We start from the raw sequence: 19,001 nt of genomic DNA on the forward strand, positions 1-19,001 counted from the left end.
AAACGTGAACATTTCACAGATCCGCCTCTGTATTTGTAGCTTGAAGACTGCGGGTCACGTAATCGTTTTTCATTCCTGGGTGAATCGCGACCTGCAGAAGGACGTGTCCACATCAGGGAATCGCGCCATTATAGTTAGTGATGTTTGCTGCTGAGCATCCGCAATTTAAAGTCAATGAAACGTAATCGCAGACCTGGCAGCATTACGTCACCTTCCTCCTTTCTCTGTGAGTCCAATCGCTGAAGGAAGAGTGAGAGATGGGGGGGGGGGTGCATGGCTTTAAACCGAGTGCGCTTGTATCTCTAAACAGGACGTAAGGAACTTCCATGTTGGTGTGGTCAGTGAACTACCAGAAAAATCTGCAGAAAATCTAATAGAGTGTATGTGGTCCAAGGCAGGGCTCGACAAATCCCAGGCGCCAGGTTGCCATGGTGACTAGAAATTGTGTCCTGGTCCCTGGGTTCACTCCTATGTGTACTGAAGTCGCAATGTAATTTTGTGCGATTTTGTCTCTCTCCACAACTGCCTCCTATTGACCTCAATGCAAAATCATGTCCCATTGACTTTGAATGCAAAACTGCCTCCCATTGCCTTCAATGCAAAACTGCCTCCCATTGCCTTCAATGCAAAACTGCCTCCCATTGCCTTCAATGCAAAACTGCCTCCCATTGCCTTCAATGCAAAACTGCCTTCAATGCAAAACTGCCTCCCATTGCCTTCAATGCAAAACTGCCTCCCATTGCCTTCAATGCAAAACTGCCTCCCATTGCCTTCAATGCAAAACTGCCTCCCATTGCCTTCAATGCAAAACTGCCTCCCATTGCCTTCAATGCAAAATTGCCTTCAGTGCAAAACCGCCTCCTATTGACTTCAGTGCAAAAACTCCTGTCAATAGCAATCCTATGTAAACACTTATCTCTGTATGCCACTATACTCTATCACTTGCGAGTCTGGAACGTACGGCTACAAACTGGCACAGGACTTTTTTCAGAATGGCACTCAAAACACAATGCATGTAAATCGCATCTGTATGAACCACCTCAATGGGAACACATAATATCTAGCCTGTTATGCGATTCTGTGAGTTTGAAAATGCATCCAGAATCACATATGTGTGAACCAGGGCGGCTCCATTCACACCTGGGCGTTTTGGGATTGTGGTAGAAATCACCGCATTTCTGAATCCATTGCAAAGCACAGGTTCAGGTGCCATTATTTTCAATGGCACCCAAAACCTGGTGCAATTTTGCCGTGATTGGCAAATCGCATCTCATGAAGCCTGTCCCCCAATAGAAGTTCCTGCTCCTTTTTGGGCGACATGCTTCACGCAATTCAAATTGCCGCGCAGTGAATCGAATGACAATCACGGCAAATTGCACAAAGCTTGTTGCCCAAAAAAGCTCATACTCCTTGGGCGACAAACTTCACACAATGCGATTTGCCGTGCAGTAAATTGACAATAGAGGCAAAACCGCACCGCCTTTTAGGTGCCATTGAAAATAATGACACCTGAACCCCTGTTTTGCTATTGTAGTGGTTTTTGATGTAATCCCAAAATGCCCAGGTGTGATCCCCTTTAACAGGTTTTTATTGTCATTCTTTACAGCCAGTCTATAACCCTGGCGCTGTTGCGTTAGGGTTAGGGGGGTGCAAATTACTTGCTTTGTCCTGTACGCTGACAACCAAAAAAAAAAAAAATGGCTCCTCACTTTTTTATCCGACTCCTAGATTCAAAGCAAATCTGGTCGAGCCCTGCTGTGAGGGGACATTTTTTCCTTACTTTTCATATTGTGTCTTATGGACAGGAAGTGAAAGAAAATCTCCCTGAAAAGAAAACTGATAGGTAAACCATCTGCTACTCTATCCAAGTCCTATCCATGCAGGCTTTGCATACACTTATGTGGTGAAGCAAACACTAAGAACACCAATCAAATCTTTTAACCACTTGCCGACTGCGCTATAGCAAAATGGCGGCTATAGCGCTGTTGGGCAGTTCTGTAGAGTTCTGTAGCGTTCAACCTGCTGCGACATGCACCTAGCATGCTCTGTGATCGCTGTGTTCTTAGGACACAGCTGATCACTAATCTAGGTAAAGAGCCAATCACAGTGGCTCTTTTCCATGTGTTCAGCTGTGTCCAATCACAGCTGATCACGATGTAAACACACTTGCCGGTTATCAGCATTCCTTTTTCTCGCGCTGTCACAGCGCAAGGAGAGGAGAGAGCTGGTAACTGGCTAGTGTGAAAGGGGACATCTGCACTGATAATCGGGGCACTGACCATAAGTGTCCCGATTATCAGTGCAGCCCCAACAGTGCCCATCAGTGCTGCCTATCAGTCCCACCTCATTAGTGCTGTCTATCAGTGCAGCCTCATCAGTACCGCCTATCAGTCCCACCTCATTAGTGCCACTTATCCGTCCCGCCTCATCAGTACCCCCTATCAGTCCCACCTCATCAGTACCGCCTATCAGTCCCACCTCATTTGTGCTGTCTATCTGTGCAGCCTCATCAGTACCGCCTATCGGTCCCACCTCATTAGTGCCACTTATCCGTCCCGCCTCATCAGTACCGCCTATCAGTCCCACCTCATCAGTACCGCCTATCAGTCCCACCTCATTAGTGCTGTCTATCAGTGCAGCCTCATCAGTACCGCCTATCAGTCCCACTTATCCGTCCCGCCTCATCAGTACCGCCCATCAGTCCCACCTCATCAGTACCGCCTATCAGTCCCACCTCATTAGTGCTGTCTATCAGTGCAGCCTCATCAGTACCGCCTATCAGTCCCACCTCATTAATGCTGTCTATCGGTGCAGCCTCATCAGTCCCGCCTATCAGTCCCGCCTCATCAGTACCGCCTATCAGTGCCACCTCATTAGTGCCACTTATCCGTCCCGCCTCATCAGTCCCGCCTATCAGTCCCACTTCATCAGTACCGCCTATCAGTCCCACCTCATTAGTGCTGTCTATCAGTGCAGCCTCATCAGTACCGCCTATCAGTCCCACCTCATTAGTGCCACTTATCCGTCCCGCCTCATCAGTACCGCCTATCAGTCCCGCCTCATCAGTACCGCCTATCAGTCCCGCCTCATTAGTGCTGTCTATCAGTCCCGCCTCATCAGTGCCACTTTTACGTCCCGCCTCATCAGTGCTGCCTATTACTGCCCATCAGTGCAGCCTCATCAGCACACATCAATGAAGAAAAAAAAATTACCTGTTTGCAAAATTTTAGAGCAGAAACTAAGAAAAACTTTTTTTGTTTTGTTTATTAAACAAAAAAAAAACAGTGGTGCTTAAATACCACCAAAAAATCATTTTTTGAAAAAATGATAAAAATGTCATATGGGTCAGTGCTGCATGACCGCACAATTGCCATTCAAAGTGTGACAGCGCTGAAAATTGGCCTGGGCAGGAAGGGGGTGAAAGTGCACAGTAGGCAAGTGGTTAAACGCAAGAAAATGTGGAGAAGTCCACTGGTTCTGAATAATTATGTTTTTTTAAAGACGTATTTATCCAACTGTGGGCCAGAAGTTACCTATTTTAATAAAAACTGTGAAATCAGAACGTCCTGGATGCCAAGAAATACTTTACCAAATACTGTATGTGAACCTTTCATATACTGTATAAGCACATATGGCAATTTGTTTTCCAGAACCGTTTTGCTTATTTCTTTTTTTTTTTTTTTAAAGCTAGAGACCATTTTCAAGTAAACAAGCAGAGCACAATTGTCTGGTTACTGACTGTACAATAAGTTGAGCCAGGAGGCCTTTACCCCATATGTGTATGTCATCCTGGGTACATGGACTCTTTGTGCAAAGCATTCTTTGATAGGCTGCTACACCTGTACTTTATAGAGAGAATGAGCTTGATCAAGTCACATATAAGCCACATATTGTTTTCATCTTCCTAGCAAACATCTCCTAGCAGGTTGTAACTTTTTAAATACATAGGAACATATGCCGCATTATACAGTTCATAGACATGTGACTCCCATCAAATGTTATGTGATATAATTACATTAAACATTCTGAATTGATTACTGTGGAAAGGGCACTATATAGGCTTTTATAATGCTCTTTAGATACACATGTGAAATAGATCTTTTTAATGTAATTTTATCAATGCATGATAATGTTTTAAAGCTGAAAAAATCCAGTCTAAACAGATTTTTTTTAAACACAAAGGCCATGTGTATTTTTACTTGAATCATGGTTTCGTCCATGAACTTGTGGCAGATCTGTCCAGTAATCCAGCTTTCAAAATCCTTCTGCACTTTACCACTGTACAGGAGCTTCCTGTGATAAAGACCGGTCACTGATAGCGCTCTTCTTGTGCAGGGGGACTAGTCTTGTCTCCGCCCTTTCCTGTAGTTTTCTGTAATCATCCTGTAGTGGGCGGACCTGATGGGCCTTTCTCACAGCTCTGCTCTCTGCACAGGCTATGCACAGAATAATGATGATATCACCACTACTTTTACAATTTAAAGTAATTGTTAATTTTTTGTTTTTTATTCTTTTTATATAACAAACATTGTTATACTTACCTCCACTGTGCAGCTCGTTTGAGTGGCTCTGTCCTCTTCTGGGGTCCCCTGGCGGCTCTCATGGCTCCTCCATGCATCAGATAAACCCCTAAGAGAAGCGCTCTCCCGGGGGGTTACCTTGCGGGCGCGCTCTCGAGTCCAGCATTTGCGTCCGTAGACACGAATGCTGGACTCTGCCCCGCCCCCCGGCGCCCACATCATTGGATTTGATTGACAGCAGCGGGAGCCAATGGCTGCTATAAATCTATCCAATCAAGAGCCGGGACCCCGTGCAGAGAGGGAGAGCCGAGGGAAATACGTGGCTCTAAGTAAAATGGGGGGGCTGGGGGGCCAGTCACTACCAAAAGTTTTTTCACCTTAATGCATAGGATTAATTTCTGGGCTTGGAAAGCTATTTGGGGCACAAAAAGAGAATGTATATCTTTTGTGGCAGTTGAGTAAAATATTTCCTACATGCGTTTTCCCATTTTTTGTATTTCAATATCAAATTTTCTTTATTTAAGCTTTAACCCTTTCACTGCCACTGCTGAAAGTCATACAGCAGTGACAGTGGGGGGTTTTACACACACTCCTGGCTGTACACTCTACAAGCCAAAGGCTTTCTGTGACCCCATGTAATGAATACTTAATCATGTGTAAATAAATTAATAAAAAAATAATTTTTACTTGCACATGACTGGAGGAAGTCACCAGAGCTTCACCTCATTCACTAAACTAAGGGAAAATACCCTTGCAAAGTAAACCAAGGAGCTTTTAGCATTTTGACAATAGTTTGTGTGCATACATGGAAGGAGCGACAGGCCAAAAGATAAAAGAATCCAATAAAATGTATTGGTATTATGGCAAAAGACAGCCAATGTGTTTTGGGGGTCAAAGGAACGCTCCTTTTATCAGGGCTTTAGTTAAAAATGAAAAACAAAAACAAAAATTCCCAGCTCAACTTACCAGCCAGCCTGCAACAAAACAATTTATCCTGTCTAACAATTAGCAGTAAAAACAGGGGTTAAGTTTGCACACATTTTCAAATGCATGCGTAAGCTGTAGAGGCCCCACTAGGCACCCTAATATTATCTGCAGTCCTAACTCTATAAATTATGAGCGCCTCCATAATAGGAGCACATATATAGTAATGGATAGATTGAAGGCAGGTATGCCTGGAGGGAGCCCACTCCTCCTTAAAGGCACGGGGGCGTACTGGACACCCAGCAAATGGCACAATAGCAGCAAAGGTGTCCAGTGCGCCCCCTCACCAAAATTATTGACCTGTCATGAAGTAATTTAGTTTCAAGGGAAATCAAATTTTTGCAGTGATATATAATTACCGTATTTATCTGCGTATACCGGGGCCGTCATATAACGCGCACCCCAAGCTTAGAAGGGAAGTTTAAGTAAAAAAATTACATTTTGGATGTCTTGCCCGGCGTCCATCAGCGGCCTTGTCCGGCGTCCGTCTGCGGCCTTGGGCAGGGTCCGTCCAGCCTTGTCGGTGTCCTTCTGCTGTGTTGCCCGGCGTCCATCGGCGGCCTTGTCCGGCGTCCGTCTGCCGGGGGTTGCAGCGTTGTGTGTTTGAGTTTGGCGCCTTGGCCGGTCGAGCTGTGCAGAGCCAGATTTCCAGTGTGTTCGGCTCCTCTCGCGTTCTCTCGGCTCCTCTCGTGTGGCTGCGGGCGGAGCCGAGCCTAGCCGAGTGCCCAGTACACTCGGCTCGGTCTTTGTCAGGCTTTGTCGGCGGCGCAGCGAGGATCGGCGTATAACGCGCACCCACGATTTCCCCCTGATTTTAAGGGGAAAAAAGTGTGTGTTATACGCAAATAAATACGGTATCTTTTATTTAGAAATATAGCTAATGGGGTTTTAATAAAGTTTGCGCCACCCGCACTGTGAAAGTGATCTGGCGGCTATATAGCCACCAGATAATAATTCATAGCTGGGAGCTGGCTGAGGAAAATGGGCACAAGCCGATGCCTGCTATCAATCTAGAAAGCAGTGGGAAGGGCTATGTTTAGCTTGATGCTGATTGACAAACTACAGACTTGTGAATTAGCACCAATGATGCTGATAGTCTTGCCCCTGCAACTTTTTTTCATCTCACTGGTATTGCAAGTAGTCACATCTAACATGAGAGTGGCAGCTGTACTCTGAATTTAGGAGCAGTGCAGCATGGTTGCCACACCAATATAGGAAGCTACATTAGTTGGATTTCACAGGCAAGATCAGCAGGTATTTGTGGGACTTTGCAGGGCGTCTAAGGGAAAATTGTTTATACAGGTGCACTTTTATTTAAAAAAAAATAAGGCAAAAGCTTTTTCGGCCATGCTTCTTCTCTTGCGGGTCACAGGAGTGCAATTACCTTGTTTTTGTGTGTTCTAGAGTCAGCTGACAATGGGCTATTGCCGCTCCAGGCTTGGGAAGCATTCCAGCAGTATTGTCGGGATCCACTCCACTGCCTGATTGACAGCTGGCTGAGACACAGAGCCAGCCGCTACAAGGAGCAGTCACTGCGCTCAGCAGAGTGAGAACTGAGTGATCAGCGGTTATGTGATCGCTCAGTTCTCTGTCTTAGAGCTGACATGGGACAACTGCAGCATCATAAAGATACTGCAGCCTGGAGGTTAGTATATAGGTTTATTTTTTTTAAATCCTATACTTCTCCTTTAAGTGCTGCAGCACATTTTTTTTATATTTATTTTTAATAGGAAGCTTTAGTTATCGGTTCAGTTTTTCAATGAACAGACATGCAGTGAAGGTGTTTATTCCACATGCAGACCAATAACTGGCCAGTAATCCCATGTTTGTAATGCTTTTTTCTGCTGCGGTGTCTTTTAGTGATTTCAATAAAACTATTGACTAAATAAAGGTGTAGCTCTGTCTCTGAATATAGCTGGGAACATATATATTTAGATGTTTACTTTTGGACAAAGAGCGTCATACAGAAGTGTTTATTCTGTGGTATGCTGTTTCTTGGTAAGTGCTACGCTATGAGCACATTCTTGGTACAAGCTGCTAAAGAATGCTGATTCTGTCACAGGTGAGGCAAAAGTATTTTAAAGATTACTTAGAAATTGCACAAATCACTTTTACTTTTTAAGTCTGCCCTACTATTTCCAGGCAATCCGAAGTAAAAAAAAGTGGCTCTGACCCCTTTTTTATAAACCCTCCATTATTTCCCAAGATTAGCATCTGAGCTGCATAAAAGCTGCTGAATGTGGACTTGTAAGTGCTGATTTGCTGCTGAAGGCTGTAGAGAATTATTTACTTTGCAGTTGATTTACAAAAACAATATAAGTTGTTGATTGTTTTAGCAAAGTTAATGTTGGTGATTAAGGTGAAGGGGTGTTTCCTTTGAATACCCAGTCATGCATGATAAAAGCATGGATCTATATTCAGACGGAAGGGTTAACAGAAAAACAAAAAACAAGGATAAATGTCAATAACATATTGAAACTCTTGCGAGCAACTGATATACAGTATCTCACAAAAGTGAGTACACCCCTCACATTTTTGTAAATATTTTATTTTTTCATGTGACAACACTAAAGAAAAAGTTTTATCTTGGTCTCATCAGACCACAGGACATGGTTCCAGTAATCCATGTGCTTAGTCTGCTTGTCTTCAGCAAACTGGTTGTGGGCTTTCTTGTGCATCATCTTTAGAAGAGGCTTTCTTCTGAGATGACAGCCATGCAGACCAATTTAATGCAGTGTGCGGCGTATGGTCTGAGCACTGACTGCTGACCCCCCCACCCCTTCAACCTCTGCAACAATGCTGGCAGCACTTGTACGTCTATTTCCCAAAGACAACCTCTGGATATGACGCTGAGCATGTGCACTCAACTTCTTTAGTTGACCATGACAAGGCCTGTTCTGAGTGAAACCTGTCCTGTTAAACCGCTGTATGGTCTTGGCCACCGTGCTGCAGCTCAGTTTCAGGGTCTTGGAAATCTTCCCATAGCCTAGGCCATCTTTATGTAGAGCAAAAATTCACATGACACTGGGGAGGAAAAATGGCTACTTGAGCCCAATTTGAACATTTTCACTTAGGGGTGTACACGCTTTTGTTGCCAGTGGTTTAGACATTAATAGCTGTGTGTTGTTATTTTGAGGGGACAGCAATTTAAACCATTATACAAGCTGTACACTCACTACATTACATTGTAGCAAAGTGTAATTTCTTCAGTGTTGTCGCATGAAAAGTTATAATAAAATATTTACAAAAATGTGAGGTGTCCACTCACTTTTGTGAGATACTGTACATATATTATCTGAGCAAGCAATCCAAATCTAATTATAACTATAAATTATAAAGTGCAGTGCAATATATTGTGCAATAATATGCAACAAATAAAGTTACAGTTACAGTATTCAAACAAGTGCAGTCCAAAAACTTTAAACTGTAAAGTGCTTCAATAAGGTGCTGTAATCCTAAACATCCAGTAGTGTCTTCTCACTCCTTCATGCATGTGTTTAACATACACCCTTGTGCTCCCCAGTTAGGTGTGTGCTCACCTGGGATAGTGTGACCTCACAATTAAAGGGGGTGTAAAGGTAAAAGTTTTTTCACCTTAATGCATTCTATGCATTAACGTGAAAAACATCTCAGCATTAGTGACACACCCCCCCACCCCCCAAGCCCCCGTTTACTTACCTGACCCTTCGAAAGTTCCGCGCAGGCTTCTCGGTCAGCTTTTTGGCTCATTCATTGGTTGATTGAAAGCAGCGTAGCCATTGACTGGCGCTGCTGTCAATCACATCCAATGATGCGGCGCGCCGGGGGGCGGGGCCGAATGATACAGTGAGCAGCCATGGCTGCTGGCTGGATCACAGGAGCGTGCCCGCAATAACCCATGTTATGAGTTCTTGCGAGGAGGAGCCGAGACAACCGCCGAGGGACCCCAGAAGACCAGGTTCGGGGCCACTCTGTGCAAAACGAGCTGCACAGTGGAGGTAAGTATAACATGTTTTTATTAAAAAAAAAACATTTTCCTTTACATACCCTTTAAGCTTGGTCAAAACCAGCTTTCTAGTCTCTAATGCCTCGTACAAACGATTGTTTTTCATGACGAGAAAACTGCCATTTTTTATATTGGTCGAGAAAACAGATAAAAAAAACTGCCCTCTTTTTTCTCGTCGTGTTTCACGTCAGTCTTTTTCTCGTTGCGAAAAACTGTTGTGTGTATGCTTTTCCGAGGGGATAAAAACGTGCATGCTCCAAATTAAGTATGGGACGGGAGCGCTCGTTTTCGTAAAACTAGCGTTCGTAATGGAGATAGCACATGCGTCACGCTGTAACGGACTGAAAAGCACAAGGCTGAAAAGCGTGAATCGTCTCTCAACAAACATTTACTAACACGAGGATTAGCAAAAGCAACCCAGGTGGCTCCATTTGAAAGGAACTTCCCCTTTATAGTCCTGTCGTATGTGTTATACATCACCACGCTTTGGACGGACATTTTTTTGCACTTGTGTATGCAAGTCAGACCGGAGAGGAATCACGTTGTGAAAAACTACAGGTTTTTGAACGAGAAGAAAAATAATGGTGTGTAGGGCGGCATAAGGACTAGCACATCGGGTGTTCGTTCCTCCTTCTAGTGCCATTGTTGTATTCCTTTTTGTTTGCTCAACCACATATGCAAAGAAAGGAGCTCCAATAGTGCTTATCTTTAATACCATGTATTTTTATTAAAAATAGTAAACAACTCACATTTTGTTGGGTGCTCCAGTGCACCAGCTATACAATCGCATAAATCCTCCGACATCCAACCTAAGCGTCACGCTGAACCTCCTGCCCCTCCCCAGCAGCACATAGAACATTTACAACAAACAATGTATATACATGTACAAGGTGTGTGTATGTATGTATGTATATATGTGTGTGTATGTATGTATGTATGTATATGTATGTATGTATATATATATATATATATATATATATACACAGTTGTGCTCATAAGTTTACATACCCTGGCAGAATTTATGATTTCTTGGCTATTTTTCAGAGAATATGAATGGTAACACAAAAGCTTTTTTCTTTCACTAATGGTTAGTGTTTTGCTGAAGCCATTTATTAGCAGTCAACTGTTTACTCTTTTTAAATCACAATGACAACACAAACTACCCAAATGACCCTGATCAAAAGTTTACATACCAGAGTTCTTAATACAGTGTATTGCCCCCTTTAACATCAATGTCAGCTTGAAGTCTTTTGTGGTATTTGTGGATGAGGCTCTTTATCTTCTCAGATGGTAAAGCTGCCCATTCCTCTTGGCAAAAAACCTCCAGTTCCTGTAAATTCTTGGGCTCTCTTACATGAACTGCATGTTTGAGATCTCCCCAGAGTGGCTCAATGATATTGAGGTCAGGAGACTGAGATGGCCATTCCAGAACCTTCACTTTATTCTTCTGTAGCCAATGACAGGTTGACTTGGCCTTGTGTTTTGGATCATTGTCATGTTGGAATGTCCAAGTACGTCCCATGCGCAGCTTCCTGGCTGATGAATGCAAATGTTCCTCCAGTATTTTTTGATAACATACTGCATTCATCTTGCCATCAATTTGTACCAAATGTCCTGTGCCTTTGTAGCTCACACATCCGCAAAACATCAGAAATCCACCTCCGTGTTTCACAGTAGGAATGGTGTACATTTCATCATAGGCCTTGTTGACTCCTCAGATAGCTTTTTAGATCCCTTTCCTGTTTTATACAGTTCAACTACCTTTTCCCGCAGATCCTTTGATAATTCTTGTGAAAACAGACATTCCTTATAGTTAATTCACAGCGCTGCTTATATTTTTCGACACTATTTATAGGGTTTAAAGAATATTCTCTACAGTTTGATTTATTTAACGTAGCTGCTTCACTATTTGATTTTTTTCACAAGCGCAGTGGTGGGAACACAGGAAGGGCGGACTTATTTTGTTACCATTTATTTCAAGTCATCCAATGTAATGAGAACACTGGATACAAGATTTGTTTTTAACGTTTTGCTTCCTGAAAAACTTTTGGTGATTATAATAGATCATTTAAAACTGAACACAAATACAATTTAAGAATTGTTGCATCAGGTAGGGAACTTTGGAAATACATAATTAACTTTTAATGATAATGTATTTAATTGCATCATTTTCAGACACGCTACATGAGTTGCACATCGCTAAAAGTGTTTTGGTGCTGATTTTTGTTTGTACTCAGTGTCTGGTGCATCTCGCTGCTGTGTCCAACAATAGTCCGCCAGCATTGATGGATTGCAGTTGCCCTGATACAATTTTTCTATTTCAGTCCTGGCGAAACCTCTCGCTATGTTCTTTACTGACTCTTCCTAGATTTTTGTGAAATAAGTCCAAGTGTGAATACAGAAAACAAATCTTCAGTGACATTTTGTACTTCTTGGCCTTGTATGCTGTAAGAAGTTTGTCAACCTGATGAATGTAGAAAGTTCTCAACGACATCCTTTAATGACCCCACTAACAGATCTTCGAATCACTTATCATTGATGGTATATCTGATCTATGGACCAACTAAAATGCCTTCCTTCATCTTGACATCAGTTATTCTTGTAATCCTCTTTCTCAGATAACAAGAGCCTTCACCTTCCTTGTTCATTGCTGTCACAGAATTTTTCCTCCGTTCAAGTTTCATGTGAAGCGGAGGCAAAAATATCTTTGCCAGGTCAACAAATGGTTCATATGCCATGTTTTTCTGTCCTGGACCCAAATTCTTTTTAATGTAATGCATGGCTGTTACAATCACATATATTATACAGTACTTGGTATATGCAAGCAGCAGAGCCACTACTACTTTTAGATTTCCACAGATATTTGGTTGTACTTGGTGTACTGGATGAGCTTTAACAATGGTTCCATTTTTATTTATTTCTTCACATGTGTAGTAAAGCCTACAGGCATTGCAAATTTCCAGATCAGAAGATTACTGTAAAACTGTACTTGGTTAACTTACAGGTTATTTTCATGATTAGTCAAAAGTCTGTAAGATACGCCAAAAAGTGTTCAGGAAACAAAATCTTTGTTGTCCAGTGGAATTTTTGTAAAAAGAAACTCTACTAGTGTATATAGCCAGCTTTTAAGCAGTCTTAGAAGCGCACCTAGCAAGTGCTTTCAGCTGTCCTCGTGTGGTCTTTCTGCCTCAGTTGTGCAAAAATTAAATATAGACTGAAAACTAGGGAAGTTTAAGATGCAGATTTTTTTTGTCTGTGTTTATTTGCATTGCTTGTGCACACTTGTTAACCACTACCCGACGGCCGTACGACTTTATACGGCCGCGGGGTGGTTCTGAATCTCTAACTGGCCGTGTTTTTACGGCCTGCGCGTCCGGCGGCGGCACGCGCGTGCTCGTCGCATCGCTGAGATGCCGATGCGAGTGCCTGGCGGCCGTGATGTCCGCCAGGGATCGGCGGCTACAGGGACAAGACGTGGAGCTCTGTGTGTAAACACGGAGATCCATGTCCTGTCAGGGGAGAGAGGAGACCGATCTGTGTCCCTTGTACATAGGGACATAGATCGGTCACCTCCCCCAGTCATCCCCCCACAGTTAGAACACAATTTAGGGTACACATTTGCCCCCTAGTGTTAACCCCTTCAATGCCAGTCACATTTATACAGTAATTAGTGCATATGTATAGCACTGATCGCTGTATAAATGTGAATGGCGCCAAAAATGTGTCAAAAGTGTCCGATGTGTCCGCCATAATGTCGCAGTCACGAAAAAAATGCTGATCGCCGCCATTAGTTGTAAAAAAAAATAATAAAAAATAATAATAATTCTGTCCCCTATTTTGTAAGCGCAATAACTTTTGCGCAAACCAGACGCTTCTTGCGATTTTTTTTCCCCAAAAATATGTAGAAGAATACGTATCGCCTAGACTGAGAAAAAAAATGTTTTTTAAAAAAAATTGGGCTATTTATTATAGCAACAAGTAAAAAATATTGTTTTTTAAAAAAAATTGTCGCTCTATTTTTGTTTATAGTGCAAAAAATAAAAACCGTAGAGGCGATCAAATACCACCAAAAGAAAGCTCTATTTGTGGGGAAAAAAAGTTGTCAATTTTGTTTGGGAGCCACGTCGCACGACCGCGCAATTGTCAGTTAAAGTGACGCAGTGCCACAAGCTGAAATTTCACCTGGTCAGGAAGGGGTATATGTGCCCAGTAAGGAAGTGGTTAATTAGTTATTTTATTAATATAGATTTGTGAAGTTAATAATTAAGACACTGATCTAGAGGATAGGGAAATTTACTAAAACTGGTGCACTCGGAATCGGGTGCAGCTGTGCATGTAGCCAATCAACTTCTAACTTCAGCTTGTTTATTTAAGCTTTGACAATATACCCTCGTTCACATTAAACGCAGGTTTGAAATCATGCAAGGTCAGCTGAACTCGCACTATTTCAAACCTGCATTTTTGGGGGCGATTTGAAAGACATCTGTGGGTTTATGCACAGATGTCTATTGAAATCACCCCCGAAGCCGCCAAAAGTAGTGCAGGAATTACTTTTGAAAATCGGTGCAGCTTCTCTAAGTCGGCATTGTTTCGATTGGGACAATGCCTTTGTCGGCAATAGGCTGCGATTTGGCATGCGTTTGACACGTCAAATCACGCTGATGTGAACGGGTGCTAAAACTTGGAAACTGATTGGTTTTTATGCAGAGCTGCACCAGATTCTGAACTCTCCAGCTTTAGTAAATCAACCCCATTGTCTTCTGTGCTGAAGCCATTTATGTCAGTGTTGTGGGATCTGAATCATGTCATTTTGGATTTGTTTTTGGACTCTTACCAGTCTCTAAACTTTTTGTCACAAAGCATGATTTTTTTTTTTTATAATTTCACATTATGTTTGTAATATGTTGTTGACATTTTTCTGATGGTTTAAAAAATCCTGTCACCAATTGGAAAAAATTCAGGTATAAGAATAGAAAAAATAAAGGGCCAGATCCACGTACCCTGGCGCATATTTCCGTCGGACGTAGCGTATCTCTGATACACTACGCCTCCGTAACGTACTTTTTTTTTTGTATCCTCAAAGAATGTGCCGTGTAAGTTACGGCGGCGTAGTGTAACTTAGGCGGCGTAAGGGCGCGCAATTCAAATGTATGTGATTATTTAAATACGCCTTGACCCGACGTAAATTACGTTTTCTTTCAACTGCGCATGCACCGTCCGTGTGGGTATCCCAGTGCGCATACTCGAAATTAAACCTGAACAAGCCAATGCTTACGACGGTGATGTCATTCTACGCAAAGCCCTATTCGCGAACGACTTACGAAAACGACATAACATTTTCAAAATTCGCCGCGGGAACGACGGCCATACTTAACATAGGATACGCCACATATAGCAGGGGTAACTATACACTGAAAAAAGCCTTACGGAAACAACGTAAAAAATGCGCCGGCCGGACGTACGTTCATGGATCGCCGTATCTAGCTAAATTGCATACTCGACGCGGAATTCGATGGAAACGCCACCTAGCGGCCAGCGTAAATATGCACCTACGATCCGACAGCGTACTAAGACGTACGCCTGTCGGATCGATCCCTCATTCAGTCGTATCTTGTTTTGTGTATACAAAACAAAGGTACGACGGGGGAACTTTGAAATTACGTGGCGTATCCATAGATACGCCGGCGTAATTAGTTTGTGGATCTGGCCCAAAGTATTTAATAACATGCTTACTTCAGTGTTTTTCCTGTCCCATACTTTTTTTTTTTTTTTTTTGTTCACATACTTTCAAAAAAAATGGACTTCTCCAGGAGAGTCAATTCCCTACCACATCACAGTCCTCTGCTCAAATGGGAGTGTTTAATTACTTTCTGCACTGACCCAGCTCCTCTGCCCCTCCCCTCCATTAATTGACGGCTCTGAGTTTGCTGGGACTGTTGACATCACATCCAAAATGGTGTTTCCCAGCAGCAATCTCAGGGCTTTTGCAGGTAAATCACACCTATCAAATATCTTTAAATGCACATATAATTTTATGGGATGATTTTTGTTGAATGGTCCTGCAACCGGGTTTTCCTTTTTTTACTATACATGTTTTAGTTACCTGGGGGGGGTGGGTGTTTGGCCTCACTCTCGTTGCCCACAGAGGTTTTCCTGTGGAGGGTAAATGACTAGAAGGTGACGTGCAGTTATGGTGAGAACAGACTGAGAGCCATGCTGCCTCTGATCTATTTGCTACAATTTTGGAGACTACACAGATTAGGAATGTGTATTGTGAAATTTTTCCTGAGTGTTTGCAAATAATTAAATACTTTAGACCTGAAATCTCATTCCTGTTTGAGGATCCCTGGCTGTTATCAAATACCATTTGTAATAACCCAAAGCTCTCGATTCACAATGTGTACCCCATTTATCTACAGAACACAAATGCATTGATCAATTTTATACCTAGACCAATCTATGTACTGCAAACTTATACTTTTTTTTTCTTCTAGATATTTAATGACTATGAAAAGCTTCTACACTCCGAGAACTATGTGACAAAAAGACAGTCATTAAAGGTAACAGTAAACATGCAAATGTTTTGAAATGGCAAATTTTTGGGCTTACCTGATCGAACATGATCCTCTTACCAAGACCATTACTTTTGATCACTTGCAGTCTTCAGTAAACTACTTCACACCCCTAAATCATTGACCCCATAAAAAATTGTCTACAGAGATTAACAACCCTTTGCAAATAGCTGCATTGGCATTCATGTCCCTCTATTTGGTGGGTATAAATAGTACTGGACTGGTTGTTACAAATCTGTCACTTAATTTCAGCTACCTTAGCTCTGAGCATGTGCATCTGCTTCTCATCAGAAAATCAGTACACAGCAAAGGCTTCTTGTTTATGTTTAGTTAAATACACCCTACTAATGACAGCTTATAGTGGAAAGGGAGGGAATACTTTTTTGGAGATGGGAATATATGCCCAATGTAAAAATGCAAGGCAACACATAACTGACTGGCATTTCAGTGGGGAGATGTCCATGCCTACATTTATGAATCCACCTTCCTGTGTCAGTATTATTTTCTGGCCATGTGGGGCAATTGGCAATCCTTTTTTGTTTGGTTTATCCCAAAAATTGGCCCTCTTTCCTCCTCGGCTGCCTCGTTTTAAGTCTGATGTATATAGAAAGATATTAAAAGTCTTGCGAGCTGCTATGTAAATAAGTGCCTGAAAATAAATATGTGAATCGCCCACACCTACCACGCTCTCATCTATATGTGTATCATAATTTATAAACCAATTGGTGCCGCACTCGATAGTGTAACCAAATTATGAAATGTGATATTGCCACTTGAGCATTAAATGCATACATAAATGAATAAAACCATACATATAATAACAACCAATAAATGTGTAGAACGTCCCTTGTGTCACTGTTAGAAGAGCAAAATAATTAAAACTGTGTTAATAGTCCACAATAATATGAAGTCCTTGATAATCTGCTTATAATAATCCATCACTCTGTGTCAAAAGTACTTCATGCAGTGTGTACACCCTCCACCAGATGTACTCTCACCTGGAAGATATGACCGTACATAACAGTATGGTCTATATGCGTCTTTGTCCCATCAAAGAGTAACGCCGCGTACACACGATCATTTTTCAGCATGAAAAACAACCGTAGTTTTTCAGCATGTCTAAAAAACGAAGTTTTCCCAACTTCATCATTAAAACAACGTTGCCCACACACCATTGTTTTTAAAAAATGCTCTAGCAAAGCGCGGTGACGTACAACACGTACGACGGCACTTTAAAGGGGAAGTTCCATTCGCATGGCACCACCCTTTGGGCTGCTTTAGCTGATTCCGTGTTAGTAAAAGAGGATTTGCGCTTTTTTGTCTGTTACATCGTGATAAATGTGCTTACTCCATTACGAATGCTAGTTTTACCAGAACGAGCGCTCCCGTCTCATACCTTGCTTCTGAGCAATTTTTTTTTTGTCGTTTTAGCCCACACACGATCATTTTTTACAACCCGAAAAACGAAAAATGCAGCATGTTCGAATTTTTTTTTTCGTTTTTCAGAAACTGAAAAATTATGTGTAGCCCACTCACAATCATTTAAATGACGTTTTTGAAAAACATTTTTTTCATGATGAAAAATCATCGTGTGTACGCGGCATAATGCCGTGTACACACGATCATTTTTCGGCATGTAGAAAACTACGTTTTTAAAAACTGTAATTTAAAACGATCGTGTGTGGGCTTCACATCATTTTTCGGGTTCTGAAAAACGAAAAAAAAAAAATTCGAACATGCTGCATTTTTTAACATCGTTTTAAACTGTCGTTTTTCTAGTTGTAAAAAATGATCGTGTGTGGGCTAAAACGACGTTAAAAACCCGTGCACGCTCAGAAGCAAGTTATGAGACGGGAGCGCTTGTTCTGGTAAAACTACCGTTCATAATGGAGTAAGCACATTCATCACGCTGTAACAGACAGAAAAGCGCGAATCGTATTTTACTAACACGGAATCAGCTAGGGTGACGTCATCCGAATGGAACTTCCCCTTTATAGTGCACCGCGCTTTGCTAGAGCATTTTCTTTTAAACGACCGTGTGTGGGCAACATTGTTTTAATGATGAAGTTGGAAAAAAAAAATTTTTCTACATGCTGAAAAACTTCGTTTTTTTACATGCCGAAAAATGATCGTGTGTACACGGCATAAGAGTGAGGTATTTTTGGGTTTAACCAATGATATTTTTCATATTCATTTGTTACGGTGCGTGTAAGTAGTGTCACATCAGGGGTGTGTTTTTTTGCCTACATACGTTGTTCTAAAAGGCAACCCTCTTTCTCATCTCAGAAAATTGCAAGGTATGTTTATTATCCATAGGAATGAATCAAAATTTCCTGAGGAAGTCTGACTACTAAACCCAGCTAAGGAGTGAGAAAATAACGGTGTGAGGTGGAGCTGGGAAAATGATAACCATACAACCATACATACATACATACATACAGTGGATATAATAAGTCTACAAACCCCTGTTAAAATGTCGGGTTTCTGTGATGTAAAAAAAAATTGGACAGAGCTGAATCCTTTCAGAACTTGTTCCACCTTTTAATGTGACCGATAAACTGTACTATTCAATTGAACAACAAGCTGAAATCTTTTAGGTGGCGGGAAGTAAAATATAAGTAAAGTAAAAGTATAAGATATAAGTAAATATAAGTAAAGTATAAGTAAAAATAAAATATGATTGAAACACCTTTTGATTTTATTACAGCAGTCTTTTTGGGTATGAGTCTATCGGCATGGCACATCTTGACTTGGCAATATTTGCCCACAATTCTTTACAAAAACACTCCAAATCTATCAGATTGCGAGAGCATCTCCTGTGCACAGCCCTCCTCAGATTCAAGTCTGGGCTCTGGCAGGGCAATTCCAACACTTTAATCTTCTGGTAAAGCCAGAATCTTTGTTGATTTGGATGTATGCTTTGGGTCGTTGTCATGCTGA

At 41.8% G+C, this 19,001-nt stretch overlaps 1 protein-coding gene across 4 annotated transcripts in view; it reads left to right on the top strand.

Annotated features, from left to right (window-relative positions):
• The window catches only part of CAB39L (calcium binding protein 39 like), a 178,448-nt gene that overhangs the window by 147,146 nt on the left and 12,301 nt on the right, over positions 1–19,001 (top strand). For all 4 annotated transcript variants that reach the window (XM_040340314.1, XM_040340315.1, XM_040340317.1 and 1 more), the window contains one exon: positions 15,984–16,049. In XM_040340314.1, coding sequence (XP_040196248.1) covers positions 15,984–16,049 — 66 coding nt within the window. The remainder of the gene's footprint in view (positions 1–15,983; positions 16,050–19,001) is intronic.

The sequence above is a fragment of the Rana temporaria genome, chromosome 2 (genome assembly GCF_905171775.1).
Source record: "Rana temporaria chromosome 2, aRanTem1.1, whole genome shotgun sequence".
Classification (NCBI taxonomy): Eukaryota; Metazoa; Chordata; class Amphibia; order Anura; family Ranidae; genus Rana; species Rana temporaria.